This window comes from Cygnus atratus, chromosome 2 (genome assembly GCF_013377495.2).
Source record: "Cygnus atratus isolate AKBS03 ecotype Queensland, Australia chromosome 2, CAtr_DNAZoo_HiC_assembly, whole genome shotgun sequence".
NCBI lineage: Eukaryota > Metazoa > Chordata > Aves > Anseriformes > Anatidae > Cygnus > Cygnus atratus.
In genome coordinates this window covers 29,429,674-29,444,146 of record NC_066363.1, presented here as the reverse complement: position 1 = coordinate 29,444,146, position 14,473 = coordinate 29,429,674, and the positions used below count along the sequence as shown (strand labels likewise).

The following is a 14,473-nucleotide window of genomic DNA, read 5'->3' as shown; positions in this document are numbered from 1 at the left end:
TGTTTCAGCCATACCATCAAAGACATTTACAAAAATCAAATAAAAGACAAAAGTCTCAGCAGTAAAAGCTGCAACAATCGCATGTGCTGCAGTTTTAAGGGAATCCTTTGTAAGGAAAAATAGAACAATCCAAAGGATCAGACAGTTTGGACTGCATAGAAAACAAGAATCACCCTGAAAATTAGATGAACACTTCATGATTGAATGGAAGGGGCGGATGCAGGCTCAATACCTAGTCTAGTTAAAACTCAGCTTTCATCAGCTCTTAGACCCTGCAGGCAGCTCTGCTCAGCCACATCCAGGGTGTCACAGGTGTCTGAGATACTTAAAATCTATCATGGGGAGATCGGTCTATGTAGCTAGAACAATGCTGCCAATCTAAAAATCTTTTAGGGTGTGTAATATATCAAATTACACTAATACACTAAGACTTTCTCTTCCTCTCCAACTTCATCTTAGCATACTAGATGAAACTATTGATGTGCTATGCACGGAGGACTGGGTGCTTTGTATCTTTCTTTTAGGTGACTCAGAACTCTGTTTCGTGCATTATTGCAGGCAGCTTCAACTTGCTAACTAAAAAACTTCCTCAGTTTTGTCCTCTCTTCAGAATTAGGAGATTCTAACCACAGTTAGAAAATTGTCTGTCCCAAGCACGGCTACCTGTTATTGTGGCTGCACTCAGTTATCTCAGTGATCTGTTGGATACACACAGTGTCATGAAACCCCTGCTTAGCAGGGCAGGCAGGCAGAAGGCCAAGTATTAGCATCAAACCTCACCCTGAGGAGGTTTCCGACAGGGCTAGAAACTGACCCTAGAGGATTTGGTCCTAGGTTAGCTTTGAAACCACATATTTAGTTTTCCTTTTGGTTTAAAGAAAAAAGCTGAGTTAGCAATAACTCTAATGTGATCATTTTACAGGAAAAAAAAATCTAACTCATGATTGCCAAGACCTGTTTTTGGATTGGTCCCATGAAGGTGAAGAAATTTCTGTAGCACAATTTGAACATTCAGGCCTAAGATTCAGAAGAATGGGTAAATATTCAGCTGTTTACACGTTAAAACCAGAGCAGCATTGGCATCTGATGAATTTTACTATGGGCAGCTGCAAGTGTAGAGAGCAGTCACAGTTACCGAGCAGCAGCAGCAGCAATTTGTCTAGGGTGGTCACTATTTTTGAAATATTCAAGGCAGCCATCTTATACAGCAATTCCTATTTAAACCTGCCAGTCAGTACCTCACCTAAAATGCAAACACAGAGGGGAAACCAGGTGGATTAAGTATCTTTGTGCTTATGAAGAAAATTTCTGCTTTGTTAGTGGAAGAATTTCAGTTATTCTTGCAGCATCTCACGAGGCCTTCTGTACACCCGCAGCAGGTCCGAGGTTTCCAGACACATTGGATCTCCTGAGAGTGAGCACAGGATGATCACAGCGTGTTCCCAAGCAGCCCCTGGTCACAACAGCAGATGAAAAAAGGGGTTGCCACTGTCAAAGCTATTCATGTACCCAGCTTCTAGCCACTCTCCTTTCCTAGGGTGAGCAAGCTGTATTGTGCTGACCTGCCACAGCAATTTATCCTACAGCATGCTCCAGACAACTTTCCCATTGGCACATTGTACAAGCAGGGCAGCCTGATCCCAGGTCCTTGCTAAAAGAGGCTGGTTGGGAGCAGGCAACTGCTCTTGTCAGAACAGTTCACTTCACCCACAGCTCCCCATAGGGAAAACAAGCTGTCCAGGAACCACGAGCCCACCGCTGCCTCTGTTAATCCCATGGCAGGAGAGATATCTGGCAGGGTTTGTTGAATTCATCTCTGCGTCCTGCCTCAGTACTGGGATAAAACACAGTAGTCTTGCTTTACTGGTTGAGAGGTGATTCACTGTGATTGTGGAGTAGGGATAAAAAAAAATCAGTTAGCTCTTTGCATTGGTACTTGTGGTGGGCATGTCAGCCCCTGCCTGGTGAACACTTGGCTAGCAGTGCTGCATGAGCAAGCCAAGCCACCATGTTTGAACGCGATGGGCTTCAAATTCACAGGAGGGGAAAATCATTCCTGACATTTATCAGAGGAGGTAACGTCAGGAAATCTCATTCTGCTGTCAGCTATCCACTAGATGAAAAAACGAATAAAGTACACAGTACTCTCTCCTAGAAAAGAAGAAATCACACTTTTTTTCCGGGAAAGCAGGAATGGAAAAAATCAATCAGGGACAGGAACAGCAGCTTCCCTTCACTTGCCCATAACTGCATGATACTGAGGGAAGAAGCAAGCATTATGCTAATTTCCGAGCAGTCAGCCCAAGCAAACACTACAGCAAGTTAGAGACAATTGTGTGAGAATAACAAGAAATCAAAGTGAAGAACACCATGAACTAGATAGATTGTGAGCAAAAATAAGGATTAATAGGCTTTATATATTTATTAGGTTAACTATCATCCTGCCTCATTAACAGCACACTTCAGAGCTTGCAGCGATGGGGACAGCCACAGGCAAGCTGCAGACACTGTTCTGTGGGCAGCACTAGGCAGTAACCCTGGCTGCTGACAGGGTCACTTGAACCTATTTCCATGCAACTACCCACTCCTCTTCCCTCTATATTCACAACCCAAAAGGAAAAGCTGAAGTACATCCATCCTTCATACCTTGCTGGCCACGTGTGAAAAGATTTATTTCCTGATATAGTAATGATGCGTTACAGGATCAAAATGCAGCCTTGGCATTTTTCCTGCTCTTACTCACGTGTCAAGGCCGCTACAAAACAAGTTACACGCAGCTGGCAAGCAGACACACCAGCAAGGCCAGCATACCCTGGCTGCTCATATCCTTGAACGAGTAGAGGCAGCCAGCGTCCTGACAGCCAGCCCTTCAACAGCCCGTGTCCTTGCTGTAGCTGCACATAAGTCTGACTTCACATCTGCAGCTGTACGTTAGTCAGATAAGAGGTGCGAAGTGCAGCTGTTCTGATCAGTGCTCCCGACTCAGCATCAGGTTATCAGAAATTCCATGTGGAGCCTGGAGCAGTCACCCCAAGGAGGGGTGGCTGCAGGAGGATGCTGCCAGGGGACTGAACCAGCATGATCCTGTAGTGCCACCCAGCACCTGCCACTCAGCTGTGGTAGGCTGCAACTTGCTCATGCATTTCGGATAAGGAGCAGGAGTTTGGGCTTTAATTGTCAACTTGTGCTCTTTTTATTAATGGTACCAATATAAAATACATGACACAGAGTCTATGAGAAAAGCCTGTAAAAGGAAGTAAAGAGCCAGATAGAGGATTGGGCTGTCTTTTTTTTTTTTCCCCCTTCAAAAAACTGGTGCATGGGGTACCATCTCCCCTACTTCCAAGCACAGTCGCATCTGTACTCACACCCACAGGCAAAAAGCCTTTACAAGCAAATGGATAGATCATCCAAAGGCATCACATCTAGCACAGCCAAGGGCTGGAGGCTCAGCACCTGGCATGCTTTGCTGCTTAGACAACCACTAGTTACACTCCATGAAACAAAATTTAATATAAGCACCATCAGAAATAATGGCATGCCTGCATGCACCGTTAGCATTACTTCCTGAAGTTAATCTGAAGTATGAAACAATATTCTAATTACACATTTTTCATTTTATGGAAGAACTGCTTTATGTCTCTATTGCCCTCTTCTTTCTTTTTAGAGATTGAATGGAAAAATCTTAACTTAGCATACAAATGCCAAGTAACAATGCCTTTATTAGGATGTGGACTGCAACAACTCACCAGCGCTTGTTTTGTTTTTTTCAAGATGTGAAAATTCCATAGATTGCTTTTTTGTTTTGTTTCACCCACTCTACTTTAATCATATATTTAAAAAGCAGAATTCAGATTTCATGACTGAGTTGATCAAACTTTTTAAAAATGAGTAGGCTCACTAGGCTTACTAGAGACTAGGTACATTAGAGTTTATAACAGAAGTAGTAATGCAAAGTACCTTGCTACATTTTTTTGACATTCAGGACATAATACTTCCATCTGTTTGGTGATATCCAACATTGATGCTGCTCATTTTTCATACAGAGCAGAGAGTGTGGTTTAGGTATGAGCTCTGCTGTTAATTCAGTCACCCTGTGCCTAATTCAAAAAAGCAAATATTTAGTTCTCAAAAGAGTATTTTCAGATAATTATCTCAGACTCTACTGCCCAATATCATAATACTGCTTGGATAAGGATAGAAAAGAAGCATAAACTGGCCTACCATAAGCTAACTCTATGATCCTGAACTACTTGAAGAACCTAAGTTTTGAGCCCAATCCTGTTTAACTCCTGAAGTGTAACATTTTTTTACTCACATCTGTATCAATGACTGCATACTCCTGTTACAATACCTGTATGAGCTCATTTGGTTCACTTCCTTCTTCCACTGTAATTAATGTAGATCTTCCATTTCGTTCATTGTCCCGAATGCCAAGGGCAACCTGAGCAGCCTTCAGACGCTCGTATTTATTGCATGATGAGCCAAACCATTGATAGATTTCCTACAATAATTAAAAACATACATATTAACAATAAGATTCAACAGTGAGCAACATTATGAAATCAATATTTTATTAATCATTATCTGACTGAAGCTAAACCACCAGAACATCAGTGAAGCTACATTTTGCAGCAGACCTCTTTTGGAAAGTATTTCTAAGTCACCTAGATATCATAGTAAAGAAGATATTTATGTAATGTCATTTAGTATCCACATATTAGGAGATTGTTTGATCTCAGACAAGTCAGAGCTTTGGTTTGACAGTTTTATCGCAGATAGAGCCGTATCTTCAACTATCTAGAGAACCTGAAACTCCTAAATTTGCTACTGTAATTTTTTTATCTGGAAGTTCCTCTTCTATGCTATTTCAGCAGTGCCAGTTTCCATCTCTGGCAAGAAATAAAGTCATTTCAAAATCTCAATGAAAACCCTGATTTTATCTGCTATTCAAAAAAAAAAAAGAGATCTTTCAAACCAGTTTTTATTTTGGTGACTTTCTGCTGCAGAGTATTTGTCATTCACTCAACTCAGTTTGTCACTCACTGCATCAAACTCCCAAACCAGTTCAAGTGCGAAGAGATATCACAGGCATTTTCAATAAAAGGTCTTCCTCACTGAAAAAATTTCCTCACCGTATAGCTAATCCAATGCTCATAAAAGCACATTAACCTTAGATAAATGCAAGCCCTTCCAACTGGGCATATCACACGTCTTTATAAATGACTTATAAAAATTTACAGATTAGGAATAAGCTGACCTTCTGATCAGTTAAAGCACCAAGTTCCTTGCTAGCCCAAGATACATACACCTCATCCCCTTCCTGCCTCAGGAACTGGGTATAACGAAGACAAAAGACACATCCATAAGAGATGCCTGCATTTAGAAGAGGCAGCAACTAGAAGTAAGCTGCTGCCCCAGGGCAATTCATCAAATTACAGTTGCCACCTTTACAGGGAGCTCCTCAGAAACCACAGCAGTGGCTCTTCACATTGAAGAGCAAAATCTCTGGTGGCAGTAGCCTACTCATAGATACCTTCAAAGCCCTTCATGTCATCTGGCTAAATAGGTAGTGTATAGGTACTGCCCACACAACATGGTAAGTGCAACCCATCCAGAACAGAGCATGTTACCCAAGGCATCTCTCAGGAAGGAGGGCCAGCAGAATCAGCCTAATCCAGTCACCCAGTCACACCAGAGACAGAAGAGCCACAGTTTTGTCAAGTCCCATTCTTCATCCTGAATACAAAGTGTTTCAGGATAAAGAATTTAAATTTCAATCTTGATGGAAGTTACTAAGAAGAGGCAGAACTTAGAGCCACTAGAGGCTAAGCTGGATGGAGCTACTCAAAGGAAATGAATCAGCTTGGCTGGGTGCATTTTTTCCCTCCCGTCTTTTGGAAGAAAGTCATTTGATTCTTCTTCACATGATTCTATCAGGATCGCATGGACTAGATCCCTTTCGACTTGTAGATGTTATGCAGTGAAAGCTGTGGGGTTTCCAGCTTGGCATTACCAACTTGATTATAGGTTCAAGACCTAAAAACAAAAAATATTTCCAAGTTCTGGTTTAAATGTCGTCAGCTTCAGTATCCAGAATCTGGACACACATACTTGGATGCAGATATGAACCTTCCCTTTAATATGATTTTACACTTTTTACATTTCCACAAAATATCTGTGCAGATTCAGGGAAACAGAATTTGTAAGAATTAATAAAATATTGCCTTGGGAGTATGTAGAAAGTCAAAAGTTTCATTTTAAGCAGATTTTTAAAATATAGTTATTATAGCAATAAACTGCTTCAACCATCCTCTCCTAAGTTCTGGGAGACTTCTCAAAACACAGTCTCCTTTAGTTTGAGAATTTCACTACTCAAATTTACTTATTCTCTTCTTGGTCTATCTCCTAATCGAGCTTATTTGAAGTGTGAGAAAACAGGAGCCATTAGTGAGATAACAGCAGTAAATAGGAATTCATTCTTTTCCACTTTCTATAGACACAGACACAGACACACAGACACAGATTTCTAGGTTGGAAGAGACCTCAAGATCATCGAGTCCAACCTCCGACCTAACACTAAGTACTCCACTAAACCATATCGCTAAGCTCTACATCTAAACGTCTTTTAAAGACCTCCAGGGATGGTGACTCCACCACCTCCCTGGGCAGCCCGTTCCAATGCTTAATAACCCTTTCGGTAAAGAAGTACTTCCTAACATCCAACCTAAAACTCCCCTGTCGCAACTTTCGCCCATTCCCCCTCGTCCTGTCACCAGGCACGTGGGAGAACAGACCAACCCCCACCTCGCTACAGCCTCCTTTAAGGTAACTGTAGAGAGCGATAAGGTCGCCCCTGAGCCTCCTCTTCTCCAGGCTGAACAAGCCCAGCTCCCCCAGCCGCTCCTCATAAGACTTGTTCTCCAGACCCCTCACCAGCTTGGTCGCCCTTCTCTGGACTCGCTCGAGCACGTCCATGTCCTTCCTGTAGCGAGGGGCCCAAAACTGAACACAGTACTCGAGGTGCGGCCTCACCACAGCCGAGTACAGGGGGACAATCACTTCCCTAGACCTGCTGGCCACACTGCTTCTTATACAGGCCAGGAGTAGAAGCATATATTGCTATAGAAGCAATAAGGAAGATGACAATGACATATAGAGAATTAACTAGAGAGGTCAGGCAGATATTGCTTTATCTTAGTATGTATGCTGCAGTTCATGGAGATTACTCATTCAGAAAGGTTAAAAGTTCAGTTTCAGTTGTATACATTAACCTTCTGTAGGTTTTTTGGTAACTGGCCATGCAATCTCAAACAAGTATTCTCATCTACAAAATGAATATTTACTGACCACACAGGATATTGTGAGACTTAAATTGTCACTGCAAATTACAAAGACCTTTAGTTCTCAGACAGTAAATTCACATTTTCCTTTCTTAGCATCTCTTAAAGGTCTCACTGCACAGCAAGTCCTGGCTACCTCCTATTCCATGTGCTCTCCAAGTTTGCCTTCAGTAAGCAAGTGACTAAACTGAGGTGTCAAAATCTACCAGCTTTATGCATCAAATCAGCCAGAGTAAGGAGAAAGGCCTTTAAAAATATACAGCAGTGGATTTCAGATTTTTTCAGATTTTTTGATTTGCAGACATTGTTATTTTGCTTATGGATTTCACACCACTACACGAAAAAAATACAATAAATTTAATCCTACTGACAGTTACCTTAGTTAATTTCAGATCCCATAATAACTTGCTACTTGACTACAGTTTCAAAGCTACTGCAAAAGAAATACTCCTTAAACTTTCCTCAGAATTCCCTTTGCATAAGATTTTGCTAAGTCTTCCATGGTAGACAATAAAATATACACAATTTCATTTTTAGTATATGGTTGTTTCAGTTTCCATGATTGGGCTGTGTATAACTTCTGAACTATAGAAATATTCTCACAAAATAGCATGGCCTAAATGCTTCTGTCCCTAAACCAAAATAAATATGAAATTTTATTAGTTTTTTATTTAGGTTTCTTTATCAAGAAACCTTGTGAAAATGAAACTTAGGTTTTCTCCTGCAATAAAAAATTGTCATCAACAAGCAGTGTCTGAAAACATCCTTGATCAGGAGTTCACATACCATTAAAGCTCCATCTTTCTTGGTTATTTAAAAAATGATTAAAAGAAGCTAGAGAAATAAGAAAGTATTTTCAGCAGTTGAGAAAAAAGACAGTGTTCTTTAGTAACAAGATAAAAAGCTGAACCTCAGGTACTGAGCATGTAATTTAATTGAAGGAAGTGAGCAGCTTGAAGTCATAAAAGTATCCCAGAGTGCATAATATTTTACTACATTTACCATGAGTACTAAATAAATATGTAAAGTACCCAGTGCTGTGAGCCTCCAGGAGCTTAGATTTACTTATCCTTTAATTCTAAAGTAAAATAATTTTCTCAATTATTTTTAAGTATCTTATTTTGAAGCCTCATGATAGAGGTTCAGGTGGATATTTACAAGATTGTCTTCCTGACAGTTTACTCACTTCATTCTCTAAGCAAAATGGGTTTTAACATTTAATCTCAGAAAAAAAGAAAGATGTTTAAAAGCTAGAGTCACTTCTTGGCAAGGCTAATATTTAGATTTACCTAAACATATATCCAAAGTCAGCTAGCTATCTAACTACATCCAACATGCTACTGAGGTTTTGGCTTATATTTTATTATTATTCATGTATTTATTTAGACCTATGTATACATAAGAACTAAATAAGGGCTATAATGTAGCATTTACCTTTAGTTTCAGTGGCTTCACAATTTCTTAGCTGTACTATAAGTTCACTATTTTTAGCTTTGTTTTGCAAGCCATATTTGGAATTGGCAGGCTGACAAAAATTGTTTCCAATAAAACGAAAATAGACTTCAAGTGTTCACTCATCTCAAAAGAAAAAAAGGAACTTCATTCATCAGTAATTCCTTTGCCAAGCCCAGTTTATTTTCAGAAGGTTGCACCAGTGGTTTTTTTTTTTTTAAATCTGTTTAACAGTGTTTAAGAGAGATGCTGTGGAAGAGAGCTATTCTGCTACCCAATATTGCTGGCAGTTGATACCAATACTCTACTTGATCACAGCTGGCCAGTCAGCAGCTCAGGGTGAGAAAGCGTTACCATGGCTCATCACAGTGACCACCCCAAAGCTGCTGAGAGAGATCAGGAATGCAAGGTGGGTCTGTATCACACAGCAGTCATAGCAAGGTCTTCTGATCTGTGCATTTTGGTGACACATGGTTGGGTCTTCTCATAGTGCACAGTAGCACTGTGGAGTCAGAGCTTTTATTCCTGGTAGCTGCTGGGCTGCAGAGAGACCTTGAGCAAATAACACGAAATTTACACAGCATGTTAAATGACCCAACGCTTGGTTTCTATACAGAAACATGCTGCAGGGTGATTATGTATGGCTCGTGTAACTGAGTAATAGTACTTTGGCACTGTTCCCTGTATGGAGCATGATTGTGAAAGTGTATGTCCTGCCTTCCTGCTCCAGCACCAAATGGCATGTAGAGCAAGAGGAGGAAAAACAAAATTGCTTATTTCAAAAGTGATATAAAAAAGTTTTCCCCTCTAACACAGACACCTCTGTATTCAACTGGCAGCCTGCTCAGTATGGAGGCAAGTGAAAACACTGTCTGTATCCCTGTGTCTTTTCTGTGAATCTTAGCAAGGATGAAGAAAGCAAAAGCCAGAAAGCTTACATCCATGAAAAAATTTCATTCTGGCTACAAACATGTCCTGAACATACATGTTTTAATCCTGTATCTTTGTTCAAATTCCCATGTCCACACTGTATTGCTGATTTGCATTCTCCTATGGGAAGATACATTACAAAGCTAAGTAAATTAAATAGGTTTCAAAATTAATTTCAAGGAAATTTGTTGTGAAACTTCAATTTTGGTAGGAAAAAAAAAGTCTAAAATGAGATGTCTAAAATAGTTCCACAAACTCTAAAGTGTTAAAATAAAAAAATGAAGCTTTAAGGAAAGATTAAGTCAAGTATCACATGTCAGTGTGTCTCCATTCTTTGTTGGCAAGCCCTGATGTGTCCTAAACTCATCCACTTTTGCCTACTTCTAACACTAGAACATGCTCCTAGAATGTAATTGCACGTCAGTTAAAATAAATAAAAATACCACTCTTAGGAGTCAGCTAGATCTATACTGTGGATACTTGTTGGCATCCTGTACTAAACATCAGGATGATGTTTCTGTTTCTCTGAACTACATTAAGGTATAGAGACACAGATACAAAGAAGGGATTACTGCAAATGAATGAGCACACTCAGCTGAAGTTTTTTGTTGTTGTTTTTTTAATGTGGAACACCAGGCCACATTATCTTTACACCCACAACTCATACAAAAGGGCTAAAAGCAAGAAAAGTTTTGTGAAGTGACTGCCTTAACTCCTCTCTTGTCTTAGGTTTAGCTGCATATGTTTGTAGATAGAATCAGATCAAAGCCTGGACAATTAACAACATCAAAGCTACTGCAGTGGTTTCAGTGCATTGGAAGAAAATCTGATGAAGCTTGTGAAGAACGATAGGTCAGGAGGAGAGGAGCAGTGGTGCAGGAGTGTCCAAAGGGGGTGGCACTCCTACTGAAAGTGGGTGAAAATATTGCAACATTGAGTGAGCCTAGATACCACTTCTAGAGACGCAGAAAAAAAACAAGCAAAGCCTGAACACACATGAATATTGGCAAAGCTTTTCTGTGTATCTTATCATGCTCCTATGTTTATATCAGCTTAATTAGCTAGCACTCATCGGAGACTCCATTCATTCTTCATGTCATTAATAAACAGCTGTTTTGATAACACATGAGTTCATTAAAGTTGAAACAATTCTTTCTATTGACATCTTTCCTTTTAATCCATTAAGTAACTAGACTAACAAAATGAGAACATGTAAATAGACTTGGAAAGCCATGTTTTTAAATGAATTGCACAGAACAGAAATGCTTCTAATTCCTTCAGTTCTCCTTAAAAGTAAAACATATGCACATTACCCTAGAGTCTGTAATTCAAACAATTTTTTGGAAACTTTAAATGGAGAGCCCTGAAGCAGGAGTGTGAAACTTTTTTTAACCAAAAACATGTGCTAGACTAAGAAAACAAAGTTCAAGTGGTGGGAAAAATAACTGAGTGGTTAAACTTCGAAGCGACTACAACACAGCACCTTTTTCACTGACTTTTTCAGGAATGGACATATATCAAAAAGAATGTTTGGATTGAACCAGTTTAATGTAGGCTTCTGGGACAGTTTTCTCAATTTCTAAATACTATTCAATGTTTTTTCCTGTCTTGACTGTTGAATTCAAGATACAGGCAGGGAAAAAAAATAACCATTTCAAATCTACATCAAATCTGCCTTTCATTTGTTGAAGCTGCAATACAGGGAACCACTGAAAGTTGTGGAGTTTTGATAATCCAAAACAAACTCTGAATTCCTTCAGTCAGAATGCTGCTGAGGCCACCATGAGCCCGGCCCTAGTATAATTACAATAGCACCTTTGTAATCAGTCTAGGAGTCTCCCACTTGGTTCAACTGGAACAAATCGTCAGGATAAAAATAAGCCAGATGTACCACAGGCATACACCTACTACATTCATTTTTCCTCTCACACTTGTTTTACTAGTTTGTTCAAGGAATATTTGTTGCCACGCCATAGTGTGTTAAAGGGTAACAGGAGTATATTCATTCTGAGTACCAGCAGCTCAAGCATAGGGGATCTGGATTTTCTACATCATCATCACGAAGTAAACTAACCTAACTGAATCCTGAGTCTGAATGTATTAGAAGTCGTCTGAGTCTTAATGACGGTCTCTGTTTCAGCCACTTTGCTGCATACAAGTGGGTGTGGAAAGGGAAGAAAGCTTTCTAGTCCCTAGAAAGGAAGGGAAACTACAAACTCTGAACACTAACTGAAGAAATAAAAAGGCTTAGTATTCATTTTTCTCCATCTGATGACTTTGGGACTATAACTTAACTTCCAGAATGCTGGAGGTTAAATTACTGAAACTAAAAATAATTGCTTCACAGATTTATAGAAAAACATGGCATGCCTGCTTACTACACTGTGTGTAGTTACAAGCTTATTTTTAACCTGTAAATAAGCCCATTTAGTTTAGTTCTTCAGGCTCTGCTACTTGTTTAGCAATTCCCTGCTCCCCTGAGCAAAACTCTAACTTTCAGCTTGGTGAAACTGAGAAAGTTAGTTGTAGGAGAAACATAACACAAAAAGGACATGACTAGTTGGACATGACAGTGCCAAGGAAAGCAACTAGGAAGAGAAACTTACAGTGATGAACTCCCACATGCAAGAGTCTGCTCTTTCAGTCATTTATTCCCAAACAGCAACTGTTATAAAGCAATAAGTATGCTGACTAAACTGCTTTCTTTAAAGGAAAAGAAAAGACACCTAGAAGAGATAGTGCAGACAAGAGGAGATTACAGGAGAAGTAGAACAGTTCGTAAATTTGCAATGTGATACTGAATCATACCCCATCGTCATAACCCTCAAACAAGTACATCCTCTTGATTTTTACTGTTAGAAAGCAGAAGTTAATTTTATTCTTGTAAATGTTTTAATCTATAGCAAGTTCATAGTTTTTATGAAAAGCAATTGCCGTACAAAAGAGGTCTGTACATTATTATTAACTTTTCTTCAAGTGTCTCTATGGAAGATGAGATGGCTCTTACACTTGGCATACCTATGATGTAAGGAGGTCAAGTAGAAGCATACTGATGAATACATAACAAATTGATTCATTCTCATACTTTTGTTTTTGACATCATAATTCTCACTTTTAATTTACACAGCCCTTGAGAGGTCATGCACATTGTTGTACCGTACTTGAAGCATCCTGCAGGCTCTTGAATTTCAAAACAGCAATCTGCTGGCTGTTATGAATTGGTTTATAAGCACCACCATAGTAATGGGAAGGATGGACAACTGAATGCAGTTTACACTTAATGCTAGGTATAGTTATCACCTAGCCTTCTGCATTCTTCCTTTGGGAAAGAAACTAGATCAGGCCCAATTTCAGAACTGCTTGGTACTTTTCACCCCACCAAGCACCCTTATTTTAAGGACTGCCTCCTCTTTTTTTCTAAGACGCTAAGTGGCACGCAGCCCTCTTCCTGATCCCTGTAGTCACTTGGCATATACAAAGCCTCCTCAGCAACTGCCCTGTACTTGTCTTGCCTGTCCTAAAGGCACAGGAGCCGAACCTTCCCAGGTTCATAGCCACAGTACCCATAGCCACTGCCTTCCTTCCTGTCAAAGACAGCATTTTCTCTGCCATCTGAAGCTATTTTCTGCTCCAGCCTCAGAAGTTCAAAGTAGGCAAGATAAGACCTGGGCAGGATAATTTTAAGTTCTAAAAGTGGGGTTTAGTAAGCAACATACCTAGGCATGAAGTAACCAGCAGAAACTGAACTGTGAACATGTGAAACCATCTGGAAATGCACAGATGCTTTCAACTTAAGGAATTATCACCAGGAGGGAAGACTTAGCAGCCAATAATAGTTTTATTTATGATTATTACCTTTCTTAATTTTCCCTTACCTGTTCAAACATGAGGTTTAACATACTGCAGTAATTGAGCTCAATGGGAAAACAAATGACTTTTTATTATATAAGTGGCTTGATGAAATGCAACAGGAAATGGACTACATGAGTAGTTTTGCAGTGCCATGGAGACCATCTTTCTTGTTAGCTAAGAGACTAAGAAAAGTACATCTTACAAGTTCATCTTATTTGACTCACTACAATATTTTGATAGTAAGAGCACTGACAATAAGCTCATTACTTTAAGCAATTACTGTCCATTATTCTCACAGTGATTCAGCAGTGCCCTGAGAAATCCCAAGACTCAAGAGCAGCCTTAATAAAGATTCATTTTATTTCTATTAATAACCTACTTGTTCCATTTTTTTTTTAAAGGACCCCTTGATTAAGAGCTCCTTTAAAGACTCTCCCACTTACAATGGACCTCTAGTCATGGAAAATTTCAATCTGAAATACAGTTATGTCAGCTTGAAATATAATTCTGAGAAAAATACACTGTCACAGTGGAAATCTGGAGCAAGTTTTATACCACACCTATTTCTTTACATGTGCTTCAGCTTTACTTTCACACCTTCATCTTAAAGTGTCAGACATTGCCATTTCCTCTCAAGAAAGTTCTGGTTTACAAATAACCTATAATGAAATTACTGCAAGTGGGTGCCAAAACACCTTTTTCTTAACTTGTTTGTACATCCAAGAAAGCCTATGCCCCTTATACCACTGGCATTGCAAGACCAAGAACTGTTATCAGTCGTGTGCTTGAACTGACTCCCCATAATCTGGTAAAGATCTAAACATTGTTCACATCTAATCTTTCTTCCTACAAAGGCACAGGGCTGCACTGCAGCTTAACCTCTGTCTCGTCAGTCA

The 14,473-nt window shown here is 39.6% G+C and overlaps 1 protein-coding gene across 3 annotated transcripts in view; it reads right to left on the bottom strand.

The window, feature by feature from the left end:
• SCIN (scinderin) overlaps nucleotides 1-14,473 on the bottom strand; it is a 67,776-nt gene that overhangs the window by 29,929 nt on the left and 23,374 nt on the right. For all 3 annotated transcript variants that reach the window (XM_050709130.1, XM_050709131.1, XM_035545543.2), the window contains exon 4: nucleotides 4,355-4,504. Coding sequence is in view for 1 of the 3 variants with exons in the window: in XM_035545543.2 (XP_035401436.1) it covers nucleotides 4,355-4,504 (150 nt within the window). In the remaining 2 variants the exon portion in view is untranslated. The remainder of the gene's footprint in view (nucleotides 1-4,354; nucleotides 4,505-14,473) is intronic.